The sequence below is a fragment of the Astyanax mexicanus genome, unplaced genomic scaffold (assembly GCF_023375975.1).
Source record: "Astyanax mexicanus isolate ESR-SI-001 unplaced genomic scaffold, AstMex3_surface scaffold_32, whole genome shotgun sequence".
Taxonomy (NCBI): domain Eukaryota; kingdom Metazoa; phylum Chordata; class Actinopteri; order Characiformes; family Acestrorhamphidae; genus Astyanax; species Astyanax mexicanus.
Genome location: NW_026040042.1, coordinates 3,506,191 through 3,520,852, shown reverse-complemented (window position 1 = coordinate 3,520,852; position 14,662 = coordinate 3,506,191). Strand labels below are relative to the sequence as shown.

Sequence of the window (14,662 nt, the reverse complement as noted above, 5' to 3'; positions counted from 1 at the left end):
CACTCAAACATCACAATCCTACACTTGATCACAGTTGTGGAGTTTTCAGCTGTTCTTACTGTCCAAACTAACTTTTTAAAACTCTTTTTTAATCTATAAAATGTAAAACCCGTAAAAGGAGCTCTGTTCTGATAGAAGTGAGTTTAGGACAGTGCTGGTTAGTCTGGTTATGTGTTTTTTCTCCACATTGCTCGTCACTCCTCTCTCTGCTCTGATAGGTGGCGCTGTTGGGCTCTTTCCTCGCGGCGCACGGACTCTTCTGTTATAGTACTCTGGGTCGGTCAGTCAGTTCACCCAAACGCATAAGAAGAAGAACCGAACATGGAGGGGCGTCCTCCAACTACAGCTTATTACTCCACCCAACTACCAGCACCCTGTCCTCCACAAAGTCCTCATTTACAAAGTGCAAATCACAGCATCACGCAGCAACGCTCAACAACCACTGTCTGATTAACAGACAAGATATAAAGTAGACCTTCTTTTACTGTGTTTTATTACTGTATAAAATTAGTTGCTATGGAGGACCAAAACTGCCTAAATTAAATAAATAAATAAATAAAAACGTAAGTAATCACTCAAAACGGTAAAGAATAATTATAATTCATATAAAAATAAATACATATACATAAAAATAAATATAATAATAATTTGTTATTTATGGGTTTCTTTATTAACATTGTTTAATTTTTCTTTTGATTAATTAATTTATTTACATAACCATTTATTTCTGCATTCATTTTTTTTGCAAAGTATTTATTTCTGCATTCATTTATTTTCAGATTTATTTATTTCTGCATTCATTTATTTTCAGATTTATTTTATTTCTGCATTCATTTATTTTTTGGTCAGTTTTGGTCCTCCACACATTGCTAGATCCAGGGGAAATACAAAAGTGATCTCCTTTGCATTGATATAATATTTGGCTTCTTTTGCTCATTTTCCACAGAGTTATCTAACGTAATGTAAACTAATGAAGGTTTACTGAGGCATAATGTCACATTTAGCACTAGGACAACATGGTGCTACACTTTTTTTAAAGGGCCCTTTAAAATAATTAATAATTATATTTATTCAGCTTCCCTGACAGTGTTAAACCTATAAGGAGTTTTTTTTTTTTTTTGAATAGGACTCTATTGAATTGTGAATTGTTGTAACTACATGCAGTTAGAGAAAATGTCATCAGGCTATGGTCCGGACCGTCACCAATGTTAATTTATGTTTTAATTCAGTGTTTTATTCTGTTTACTGAAGAAGCCTATAGTAGTTCTGTCAGTGTTTTATCAACAACTGAAAGACAAAACAAATTACACATACTATAATAATAATATTTCAACAATATTTATTGTTTTAAATAGACATCTCACAATAATTACATTATCAACCTATCATAAAATAAATGGAAACACCCTCAATAATTTAACATATCGAGTCTAATAATGTGAATCTGTATGTTCACTTTGTTTTAAAATGCTATATTTATTCTATTTGATTTTATTTATATTAGATTTAGGCCTGCCTGTCATAATAATAAATACATGAATGATAAATCGTACAATATATGGAGAAATGTTTGCTGAACTTGACCAAAATATCAGCCTTTTTAAAAAAACAGTAGTTTTATTTTATTTAATATTTTTACTGTAACATACTTTATTATGTTGTGGGTAAAACTGATGGGGGGAGTTGACAGGGTTGTTTTGGGAGTAAAGAGAGAGCGCGCCTGCGAGCTCGGGAGTTTTTTTCTTGCTGAGGAGTTTCTGATCAGGTGGAGTAAAGTGGAATATTTTGCACTCTTGTCTCGGTAAAGCTTACTGCGCTGTAAAGCACGTAAACCATAAAGACAATAAACGTTCCGCCGCTTTAAATGAACACGGTCAGAATTAAATCCTTCTCAGTAGTTTATCGGTCTGGGTCCGGACCTGGACCGCGGTCCACCTATTAGTGACCCCTGGGCTAGGGGAAGTCATTTTAAACAGCATGGCTTCAGAGGACTGATCTTGGATAGTATATGGAGTATTTATGGCTGTAATTTTTTTATAACACAAGAGTACATGTGGGGTAAGAAGAAAATTGTGTAAATTAGATTTTTTACAGAACCATATTCTTTAAAAGAGTTTAAGTTCTCAGTCACTAAATACTGTAAGTAAAGGAACTAACAACCAGAAAACTGAAGATAAATTATTAAGAAATATTCTGTTTTCTATTTTTCTGTATTATTTCACCACTGCCTGTATGATGATGTGGTGCACAGACAAACTTCTGTAATAAATTTATTACAAAAGAAGACGGCCAAAGCAAATTAACCAAGTATTAGCATGTCTGACTGACATTCTGTCCTTTCCTACCAACATCTTCTAAACACAGTTTAAGAGTTTGTCTAAAAAAAGAGCTAAAAATCGAGTTGAATTAACTATCTGTGTAAATTAACTACTTTCTACAACTGTAAAACAATCGTTAGTTATAGTACTTTATTTTAGAGTAAAATATGCTACTGAAAGTTCTAAATCAAGCCTCAGACTATTAATACACAGGACTATAAGTTAAATATAGCTAACAAATGTACCTCAATATAGCTAACGGCTAATTTTCTCAACGCGCAAAAATCCAAGGTATGAAGAAACTCAACCGCCAGGAGCTGCGCATTATACACTCTAACCTAGACATTACATAAAGAGCTAAATACACAACACACTGCTAATATTCACTACAGTGTTTTATTCCAGAATATTTATCTGGAGTTTGTAAGAAGTTATTAGTAACGTTAAATATTCTAAACGTGGGGAAAACATAAAAACAGCTCACTTCAGAAACCGTTGGATAGTTAGCTAACCTACCTTTTTGTTCCTCTTTGAGGAACACTGTCTGCACAAATAAAAAGATGGTAAAGGAAAACCCTTTTTAATGTAATTCTTGATTATTCTTAATTCTTGTTGAATTTTATTTGTTTTTGGAGTCTCTTAACTGCCTTAGCAACAAAAAAGCTGTGTCCACTATAAAGTACATGAAGGAGTTAAATTTGCTGGTTGATGAATGAGATGTGTTTTCAGTATAAACTGTTTGTTTAGCTTGTAATAACTTTTTGGTTGTATTTTTAAAAGATCTTGGATGTCCTTGTTTGTATTTTGTTGTTTTGTAAAATGTAATAAAAAAAAGAAAAAGAGAGAAAAAAGGCCTGAATAAATATTGTAGAATTAAAATAAGGAAAAAAGACACATAAAAACAAAAAAACAAACAAACAAATAAATAAACAATTTGAGCGCCACCATGAGGTGCAAGCTGTCCACTGTTTTTACTTTTACCAGACTGAGAATAAAATGGCACAATTTCTCTGTACTCTGTACTGAATACACATTTAAATTTAAACTGTGTGTTTAGTATAGAAATTTAAGTACAATATATTTAAAAATGGTAAACGCCAAGTGATATATACATGTATTTATTTACATATTTTACAGGGACAATTCAGATAAACACTGTTAAACAAAATACAAGTTATGTAATGTATATAGAAAATTCTAACTGAAGCTAATTTCCAGCTCCTGTTTCTTGTTAGAATGGCTTAAAAGGAAATAAAACACATTTTAAGGCTCTGTAAAAGTTAAAAGTTTGGATAGAGTTTATACAGCTTCTGAAGGTTTCAACACATTTCTTATTGATTTAAACAACATGATAAAAGTATAAGACAGTGCTGAACTGATCACTGTCAACTGGTTAACCCTCACTGCTCTGCCTGCTATACAGAATATAAAAGTGTACTATACTGTATGTGTAGATTCAGATCTCTCTAAACCAGATTCCACACCACATTTTAGCACAGCCAATGATTTAGAGCTTGGGGTATTTACCCAAGAGTCTGAAAATGCTGCTCTACCTCTCACTGACTTTCAGTAGGAATTAAGAATCTTCTGGAACCAAAATATCATCTGTGAAAATTTCAGTTTCTGACACACAAGACTCCCACTTTCCTACTAAACTCCACAATATAGAAATCAACAAGGTTCTATTTCCACTCTGATAAGAAGATTAGAGCTGTTCTGATAATGATCTGTTACTGTTTAGTTCAGCTATTCCAGCTGCTGAACAGCCGGATCTCACTTCAGCTCATATGAACATTTTGGAAGCTTCTAAACTCCACAGAAGTGCTGAATGAAGAGCTGATGAAGAGCCCAGATTGTCCAATAAGAGCAGGTCAGGTTTTCAGAAGCTGGAAAGCAGAAAACAGAACAGAATGATCAGACATGAACACACACTTACAGTCAGCACTCACCTTATTAGATTGTGAAAACATCCACAAGCAACAGAAATTGTATAAAATCCTCTAAATCTAAAACTCTCATTCTCTGACTGACTGAAACTCACTGAGCACAGTTCCACACACAAGGTGATTCAGAACAGCTTCATCAAACACTCAACTACAGCTTAATCCTATAAAACCAAACACTCACATACCAAACACTTCACACTCTACACTGTAGAGATGGAGACTTTGGGTTATTTTTGGTCAAAACTACTAAATTAATAATATATTATATGTTTAATTATAAATTATATACTGAAGACATTAACCCTCTTTCCTCTTTGATAAAACTATAATAAAATTATTTGGTTTGTTAATTCAGTTAAATGGTTAATATTGTGCTGCTTCTCTAAACAGAGTCACAATAATGAGTCTTAGAGAGTAATATATTCTCACTGCACTGAGAAAAGGCTGTGAAGTTCATCCTGTGTTTAAAAGTTAAACAGGTTTGATTGAAGTTGATACAATATTTCCAGTGACTGTGAACCACAGTAACACACTCTGTTTCACACAGGTCTGTTTTCACCCTAAACGTCACTAAAATAACGGTCTGATCTGGTTTGTTTGCAGGTCAAACACCTCCTTCCTTTAAAAAACAGGAAGTTCTTGGCCATGCTGTGATGTAACCCACCTGACTCTCAAACAATGGTAGCTTAGCAACACTGCCCAACCATGAACTCAGTTATAACCCAAATATACTGTTTTTATATTATCAAATTAAAATCACCATTAATTGGTGCATTTTGGGTAGAGTTTTACCAGTCCACTGTATACAATATTACCTTAACAAGTTAACCCAACTCTAAAACCCAGTAGGTGATCAATTGTGTGTGTGTGTTTCAGAGACAGTAACTCACTCTAGTTTCTCCAGTTTAAAGTGAGGATCCTTCTGTAGATCAGAGAGCAGCTTCTTTCCTGAATCTCCTGGATTATTGAGTTTCAGATTCAGCTCTCTCAGGTGTGAGGGGTTTGATTTCAGAGCTGAAGCTAAAGCAGCACAGCCTTCTTCTGTAATACTGCAGAATTCCAGCCTGCAGAGAGAAGGAGTGAAAAATACAACAGATGAGTGAACAGTTATATTCACACACTAGGAGTGTAAAGACCCCCCATACACCCAACCCCCACTAGCTCCTAACAATGTTGTAGGAGCAAGTATAAATAAGCTTAACTATACCTGTGAAAGAATCAGACCTGTAAACGTATATTAACATGTCTTACAATCATTGACATCATATAGACAAACACAGGGTAAAACAGGCATTAGTATTGGATTTTATTTACCCTGCATTCCAACCCTCTGCTATTGACCTGTAGAACTACATTAAACAATGCCAAAGAGAGCAGTGTAAATTCCACCCACAGAGAACACTGATAGTTCTACTGAGCTCAAGAAGAGACCTGAATGTTCATCAATCTCTCGCTCTATTGCTCAAAAATGTGCATGAGCAGCTCGATACACTGATTTGCGGGATACTGTACATGATTTGTGGCTGTCAGGGAGACACTATTAATATGCAGGAGAATCCTGCGACTCACAGGATCTGTAAAATCTCTGAGTTAAAGATGAATAATTAAATCACTCTGTTACTTTGTGTGGAATAAATTTCTCTCCTATAGTGTTACAGAAACTACTACAGCTTCACTCCTGAATCCTGCAGTTCATTATTACTCAGGTTCAGTTCTCTCAGAGTTGAGGAGATTTATGCAGTAATATTGTCTTTAATGCTGACAAGAAAATAAAACAATCACGAAAAAAATGTCCACACATTGCAAAAATAATATAATATTTGCAAACAAAGAAGAGAACATAAATTACCTTTTTTCACTTGTAATATTTTTTTGATAAATCTTTTGCAGCACCACTTTTTCTTTGCATTTTGCGATTCTTTTTTCTTTTTGTAATACTTTCCCTCCTTTGCGTTCCTCCATTTTTGCGAGTTTATTTTGACCCCTTTTTGATGTGGGGAGAGGAGAGGGGCATGGCCAAAATGGAAAGGTGGGTTATGGAGGATTAACGTTATCAGCTGGAGCCTCTGTAGCTATATGTAATGCTGGAGGCCGGCCATTTCATCCGGCCGTTCTGACCGAGCTAACCAGGCTGAACAACAGCTGTTTACAGGTCGTAAGTTAATGCTAATAATGAATTTTACATACACATAATTATTAAATTATATAATATTGTTGTTGTCAGTTTTTAAATTGAGCATGAGGCTGAATTTGGCTTCTTTTTTAACCAGAATGTTTGCTGCAGTTACATGCGGCCACCTGTAGATGGCGGATTTTAACAGTAAAAAGCCCCATTAAAACAACACTGTGCAAATGCTTTAAATAAAAAGTAAAAACCCAGAATGACCTCCAAGTTTATTTTAGACTTCAATATAATGTAGATAAATTAAGAGAATAAGACATAAAAAAAGAATGTATTACTCTTCCAGGGGGAATTAGACTGTTCCAGGAACTTATATTCAAATACACACAAGTACACACGTCAGAAAAATATAATAATAACAAAGGAAGACATTTTCTCATACCAGAATGTGATTTTAGATATTTTCTTTTGTGATTATTTTGTTTTATTTTCTCGTCAGCATTAAAGACCCCAATTTGACTCCATAGAGTTTGAGCTGAAAGATAAGGCCAGATCTTCACATTTAAAACTTACTCTTACACTCACTAACAATAACACACACACACACACACACACACAGTCTTTTTGAGAGTGGGCAAATTAGGCCTGGACAATAATTAGATATCGGTATTTATCACGATAAGAAATGTTTCAATAACGATGATATAATTTTTGTGTCATATTGATATGTATTATTTACAGAATCTGTCACGGACAGGCGTTTCACTGCAGAGCTGAACACAATCAGCCTCCGTAGCAGGGCTACATCAGTGCGTGATGACGAAATCACAAAGGCACGTAGACAGATAGGCTCGGCTACACTAGGCTATGCTCAGATCCGCTTCGTCCACTCTGCATCTAAAATGTCTAAAATGACTCTAACTGAGCGGTTCCGGTACATACAATATTTTCCTTATTCTGACTGAAGTGATTTTGTAGTTTATGATTATTTTGTAGGTTTGATTATTTTACGGGGATATCATGTTCCTTTTATGTGTATGAAGGCTTTTGCATTCTTTATCCTGGTTGAAGCATTTTTATTTTGATCTGTTAAATTTGTTTACAAAAGAATAAGAAGCCTCTGTTATAATTTAAAGTTATTTATATTGGTAATATGTATATAGGTTATAGGTTTCTGTTTAACAGGGATGTCGTGTTTTTATTTTGCTATATGCAAATAAAAATGAACATTGATTTATTTAGAAATGTTTTATTATATTAATTGTTATATAGTATTCTATAGTTTTTGTGAGAGGAGGCTTCAAAAACTTAAATTAAATTTTCAGACAGTAGCAGGTACAGATTTCCATTGCATTTCATTTATTCCTAGCAGTTTTTCTGAGGCCTTCAAAGTATTTATATCGATATGGAAATTATATCCTATCGACCGAAATTAAGGAATATATCGGGATATACATTTTTGCCATATCGTGCAGCACTAGGGCAAATATATATCTGAGATTTTTTTTTTGTTCCAGGTGGGATTATTATACCATAGTGTGAGGAATACACAGTGCTGTAACCTCCAGAATATAAATAATATCTGTTCCTGTTTACTCCACACACGTGAACTCACAGCAGCACAAACCCACCCTTTACATCATTGGTGTAGGAACCGGGGGGAATGTTAGAATATTAGAAATAGGTGGATTTGTGTCCCCAAAAATGATATTGTTTCACTCAGCTCAGCTGTGCTATTAATGAGGAGTCAGTGACCTCTGTGTGAATGGGAAATCTCTTAACGCCAATCACGGAGCCGGGAAAGGAATTAAGTTCCGCCCCTCAGTAGAAACAGCCAATCAGCTTGGTGGTTTTGTGGCACGCGGAGGAGAGTCAGTGTGCTGGTGGGAGGGAAGCCCCTCCCCCTCGCTGTGAGATTTAGAAGCGGGGTACAGAATCAGCTGATGTTAAAACAGATCTGGATATACAGAGATTTTTCTAAAAGAAAGGTAAAGGAGCTAACCATGTAAACTCTGGTGACACTGTTTCTGATAGCTGGTTAAAAAGACACGTCTCTGAATCAAAACACACAGATCAAACCCACTGTGTGCTTAATAAACTGCAGCTGTGTTAGTCAGTTAGCTTAACTTTGGAATTAGATAGATAGGGAGTTAAAGTTTAAGAAAAAATAAACTATATATGTAATGTTCAACTTGCCCTGATTTACCTGATCAGCTAATCACTATTTCATTTTCAAACTGTGTTTATTAATTTAAGATCTCAGGACTTACTGTAAGATATAATAAACAACAATTCATTTAAATAACTAGATATCTAGAAGCTGGATGTAGAGGATAGCCAGAATTTAGTACAGTACTTTATGTTGGTAGTTTAAAGCAGTTTCTTAACCCTGATCTCTGCCCTAAAATTGTGTGTTTTCCACCAGATCCAACTGATCAGCTAATAAACAATCCTTTATTGAGTTTACCTGTTAAAATCCCTTAGCCCCTAATGAAGCATAAATCAATCATTATGTATATCCAGCAGTGTATTAAACACATCATACCACCACTTACTTTATTAAAGTACTTTAAAGCAGAGAAAGCTCTAGAATATGGAGAACAGTGGGAATATGCAGTAGAATATGCAGGAACAGGGTTAAGAATCATTGATCTAACCTGATTTCTGTTCATTTGTAGTTTACAGTAACACCACAGTAAGACCACATGTCCTGACTTTTCACACATAATTTTTTCTAACAGCAGTAATGTAATGTGTTTAGGTTGTAAACCTTTACTTGGATGTAACTAATAATAAACAGAATACAAAAAAAGGGATTATTTGTGATTAAAAGATGTCGTTCTAGGACACTATAGGCTGTGCTTTGGTTCATATTAGCAAATGTGTCCCCCCCCCCCCCCCAATATCAAACCCACTTTTATGCTCTTGCTTTACATCATTTATAAACAGAATACAAAATAAAATAGCATTTCTGTTTCAGTAAATTAGTGGATAACTCACCTTCACAGCGTGAACGAGTATTTAAAAATGTACTAAAACAATAAAACAGGTTTCTATCTAACCACAGCACAAAGACGGTACTGGTGCATGTTCACAATGATGGCCTGTACTGTTACACACCTTAAGACAAGAAGAATAGGACAAAATGATAGAAACACTTCATCACTTGGTGTCAAAATATCCCAAACATCAAAGGAGATGTGATAACGACACCACAACACACACACACACACACACACACACACACATACACACTCACACTCACTCTCTCTTTCTGAACATTAGCAGGCAGTATCAGTGTGTTTGTTTAGAGAAATCACCACACAGTCAGTCTGATGAAAATGTAAAGTTCAGAGTGACTTTTCTCTATGAGCAGTTTCTGCATTTCTAATACTGTGTGTGAGTGTGATTGTGGAGGTTTTCAGCATATTCTATAGAGAGTTGATGAAGCAATGGTTCAGCGATGGCTCGGGGGAACACTGTGCAGAGGACTGATGATCATTCTACACACCACCTCCACACACTGGTACAGACTGTGGGTAGTGGTTCTGATCACTACCCAGAATGGTGTGAGTATACGCAGCTTATTTTACTGAGAGGTGTGTAACTATAAGGAAATAAGAAACATTGAGCTGCTTTTTAATGGATGATTTTTACTCAGATTGCTGCGTAATAGTTAAAAGCAGGGGTGGATCTACTGGGGTGGTAAAGGGCAGCTGCCACCCTAAAAGAAAGCCTTGCCACTCCTGCTGCCACCCCAGTTGGCAGCAACAAATTAACCCCTTTCCACACGCCCCCTAGTGGCCATTCCGCCGGGGGAAATTAACTTGGCGGACATTTTGAATAACTGTAAACAAATAAATATATATAGTTTTTGCAGTGAAATCACTGATATGATGGAGGACACTCGTGGCTGTGTGTGAGTGTAGTGAAGTGTGTGTGCAGGGGTGTGTGTTTGTGTGTGTGTGTGTGTGTGTGTGTGCAGGGGTGTGTGTTAGTGTGTGTGTGTGTGTGTACTGGTGTGTGTTAGAGTGAGTGGGAGTGTTTGTGTGTGTGTGTAGTGATGTGTGTGTGTGTGTGTGTATGTGTGTGTGTGTGTGTGTGTGTGTGTGAAGTGGTGTGTGTGTGTGTGTAGTGGTGTGTGTGTGTGCGCAGTTGTGTGTGTGTGTGTAGTGGTGTGTGTGTGCAGTGGTGTGTGTGTGTGTGTGCACACTGGTGTGTGTGTGTGTGTGCAGTGGTGTGTGTGTGTGTGCAGTGGTGTGTGTGTGTGTAGTGGTTTGTGTGTATGTGTATGTGTGTGTAGTGGTGTATGTGTGTGTGGGTGTATGTGTGTGTAGTGATTTGTGGTGTATGTGTGTGTGTGTGTGTGTGTGTAGTGGTGTATGTGTGTGTGTGTGTGTGTGTAGTGTGTGTAGTGGTGTATGTGTGTGTATGTGTGTGTGTGTGTGTGTGTAGTGGTTTGTGTGTATGTGTGTGTGTATGTCTGTGTGTGTGTGTGTGTGTGTGGTGGTTTGTGTGTGTGTGTGTGTAGTGTGTGTTTGTGTGTGTGTGTGTGTTTGTGTGTGTGTGTGCGCGTGTGCGCGTGTGTGCATGTGTGTGTGTGTGTGTGTGTGTGAAGGTGAGATTCTCTGTTTGTTGTATTTTGATGATCTTACCCCAGTTTCTCCAGTTTACAGTGTGGATTCTTCAGTCCAGCAGAGAGCAGCTTCACTCCTGAATCCTGCAGATTATTATAACTCAGGTTCAGTTCTCTCAGAGTTGAGGAGTTTGAGCTGAGAGCTGAGGCCAGATCTGCACAGCTTTTATCTGATAGATTACACACAGCCAGCCTGAGAGAGAAATGATAATCCATTAGAAACACTGACATATAAACACACACCCCTATTAGTATATATTTGAGATAATTATGCTTTATTCCATAATAGTTATATAATCCTTGTTTAATTAAAATACATCTAGTAAATATATATATTGTGTAGAACTGTTCCTGTAAAATATTATACTATTACTTACTGAATTAAAATGAGTGAAGCTGAAGATGTTCATATTTAAGAAATGTTTAACATGTTTCCCTTCCTTTACTATAAACAATAATATGCACCTGAATACATATACATATCCTCGGATGACTATTAATACCTTTTGTTTATTCCTTTATTTGTTTAATTTATACATACATATATACATTTAATATAGTGTCGGGGGGGGGGGAGATGCAGAAGGGGGGAGAAAAAACAAGCAAACAAAAACAAAGAAAGAAAGAAAAAAAAGAAAAGATAAAAAATAGGAAAGAGACATACATATATATATATACAAAAATATAGCTAAACAGAAAACAGAATCATGAAGTTATGTGCAATTTTAATTAATGATTTTGCTACAGTTTATCTTTTGTGGGATTATTGTGATTTACTGTAATGTTTGAAATATATGTGTCTAAATTGGGTCTGAATCTGTGTTTTTGGTGGGTTCTGAGTGTCTAGAGAGAGATAGTCTGTTAATAGATTTTTTCCAGTGATTGATGTTAATGTTATTTTTTGTTTTCCAGTTTATGAGGATGATTTTCTTGGCGATGACTCGCGACATTAAGATTATTCTATTGTTTTGTGGTGTTGTGTTAGTGATTGTTGTGTCTCCTAGTAGGCAGATTGATGGTGTTGGGTGGATTTGGGTGGTGAGGGCATGAGATAGGAGGGTGATAACTTCTTTCCAGAACTGGTTAACGGGTGTGCAGTGCCACATAGAGTGGATATAATTATCTGGTGGAGACCCTCACACCCAGATATGTGAATTAGTGCACATGGGATTGGGAATGGTTTCAGTTTTACATCAGGTTTATTTATGTTTATTGGGAGAACTGCAGATTTTGACCAATTTATTGAATACTCCAATATTTTTTAATAATTTTCGATTGTTTGGATTGTTTATTTTATTGAAATAACTTTTTTTGTAGAAATAGTAAGATATCACCTGCATATAGACTGATTTTATGTTCCATGTTGGGTGTTTGGATTCCTTTAATGTTTGTGTTTTGATGTATCGCTGCTGCTAGCGGTTCTATGAAGATAGAGATTAGATAAGGAGAGAGTGAGCATCCTTGTCTAGTCCCCCAGTGTAGTGTGAAAGGTTGTGATATTACTCCATTGGTGTTGACTGTGGTCTTAGGTGCAGTGTATAAAATCTGTATCCAATTAATAAATGATTCTCCAAACCCGAGTTTGTGCAGTGTGGTGAATAAGAGTTTCCAGTTCACTCTATCAAAGGCTTTCTCTGCATCCAGGGTTACAACTGCTGTTGGTATGTTCTGGTGAGAGGTGTAATCTATTATGTTCACTAATCTGCACATATTGGTGGATGAATGTCGATCCTTGAGAAATCCAGTTTAATCAGGATGTATTAAATTATGGATTATTGTTCCTGTTCTGTTATCTAGAGCCTTGCTGATTATTCTTGTGTCTGTATTTATTAATGATAATGGTCTGTAGCTGGATGGTAGGGTAGGGTCTTTGTTTGGTTTAAGGTGAAGGGAGATGATTGCAGTATTCATGTTTGTTGGTAGTTTTGCATTTTGTTTAATTTCTGATATCATTCTGTAAAACAGTTGAGATAGGGATGACCAATAGTGTTTATAAAACTCAGCAGGGAATCCGTCAGGTCCTGGTGCTTTATTGTTAGGAATGTGTTTTAGGGCTTTGTAGAATTCTTCTGGAGATAATGGTATTTCAAGTGTATGTTTTTGGTTTTTGGTTAATTTAGGCAGTTTGATGTGGTCCAGGAAGTTACTGATTTCATCTAAGTTGGTTTTATTGCCTGATGAATAAACATTTTTAAAAAATCTTTAAAGGTGTCGTTAATTTCATCAGGTGTCTGTACTATTTTTCCTGCTGAGTTTTTCTATGATTGGAATAATTGTTTTTTCTTTATTACACTTAATAAGGTTTGCTAAATATCTTCCAGATTTATTTGAGTATTCAGTGTTTTCATGTCTCAATCTTTATAATAAGAATTTAGTTTTCTTGATTTTCAATTTGTTTAGATCATATCTACGTTTCCTAAGTTCTTTTGCTTTTCTTCAGATGGGTTACTTAATTGATCATTAAGTAGTGATGTGTTAAAGCGCCATCTAAAGGTCTGTTTATGTTGTTGGTTTGAATTCCATATCATTGAGACAGGTGCATGGTCACTTATTGTGATAGGGTGAATTTATATATGTACAATGTTTGACAAAATTGAATTACTAATTAGTAAATAATCAATGCGTGAATATGATTTATGTACTGCTGAGTAAAATGTGAATTCCTTGGTTGTTGGATGATTTTGTCGCCACCCATCACCAAGACCAAAATCCTGCATGTACTGTTTTATTATATCAGTGGAATTCCAGTTGCGTGTGTTCTGAGTATGAGCTGAGCGGTCTAAAGATGAATCTATAACTGCATTAAAATCGCTTCCAATTAGGATTGAAGAGTTAGATAGTGAGGAAATTTGTGTAAAAAAAGTCATGAAAAAATGAGGGATTGTCAATATTTGGTTTGTAGACGTTTGCAATGGTAAAATTGTGGTTGTTAATGGTGATATTTATGATGATAAATCGTTCATCTGGGTCTGTGATTGTAGTATTGTCTGTGAATGTGATTTTGTTATGTATTAAAATGGCTACACCTCTTTGTCTAGAGTTATAATTGGCTGTAAATATATGATTGTGTTCTACTGATTTCAGTTTATGTTGATCTGATTCTGTTAGGTGAGTTTCTTGTAGAAGGTATATATCTGCTTTTAAACGGCTGAGATGGAGGAGTATTTTAGTTTTTTTCTCTTAGGAGCCGATTCCATATATGTTCCATGTAATACATTTTAATTGTTGCATATTGGAGTGTTGTTGGGTGTCAGATAGTTTGTAGATGATAGTGTGGTGATGTTCATGTTTCTGTTTAGGCAGATGTAATTTTATCTCAGGTAAGAGATAGAGAGAAAGATTAGTGTAGGCATGAACAGGGTGGTGCGGTGTTGTTTTCCTGTTTTATGCATAAAGAAAAGTGCAGTGTAGACGAGTGAGATGTAGTGATAGATAGTCATAAATACACATTCAGACAGTATTCTTATGTAAATTATTTGTATATATATTTGCATGTATGTTTCTTATTAAAGTATATGTCATTGTCTAGATAGATAGATAGATAGATAGATAACGTTTTATCTTATTTTTCTCCTTCTCTTTTCTTTCCTCTCTTTATTCTTTTAAGAGGTTACCGGCGATTCATTTTCGTTAGGGGGAG

At 35.6% G+C, this 14,662-nt stretch overlaps 1 protein-coding gene across 2 annotated transcripts in view; it reads right to left on the bottom strand.

The window, feature by feature from the left end:
* The window catches only part of LOC111188853 (NACHT, LRR and PYD domains-containing protein 12-like), a 157,017-nt gene that overhangs the window by 125,494 nt on the left and 16,861 nt on the right, over nt 1-14,662 (bottom strand). Inside the window, exon 7 of one of the 2 annotated variants that reach the window (XM_049472984.1) lies at nt 11,042-11,215. The exons of the other annotated variant lie outside the window; for it this stretch is intronic. Coding sequence (XP_049328941.1) covers nt 11,042-11,215 — 174 coding nt within the window. The remainder of the gene's footprint in view (nt 1-11,041; nt 11,216-14,662) is intronic. 2 annotated transcript variants of the gene reach the window in all.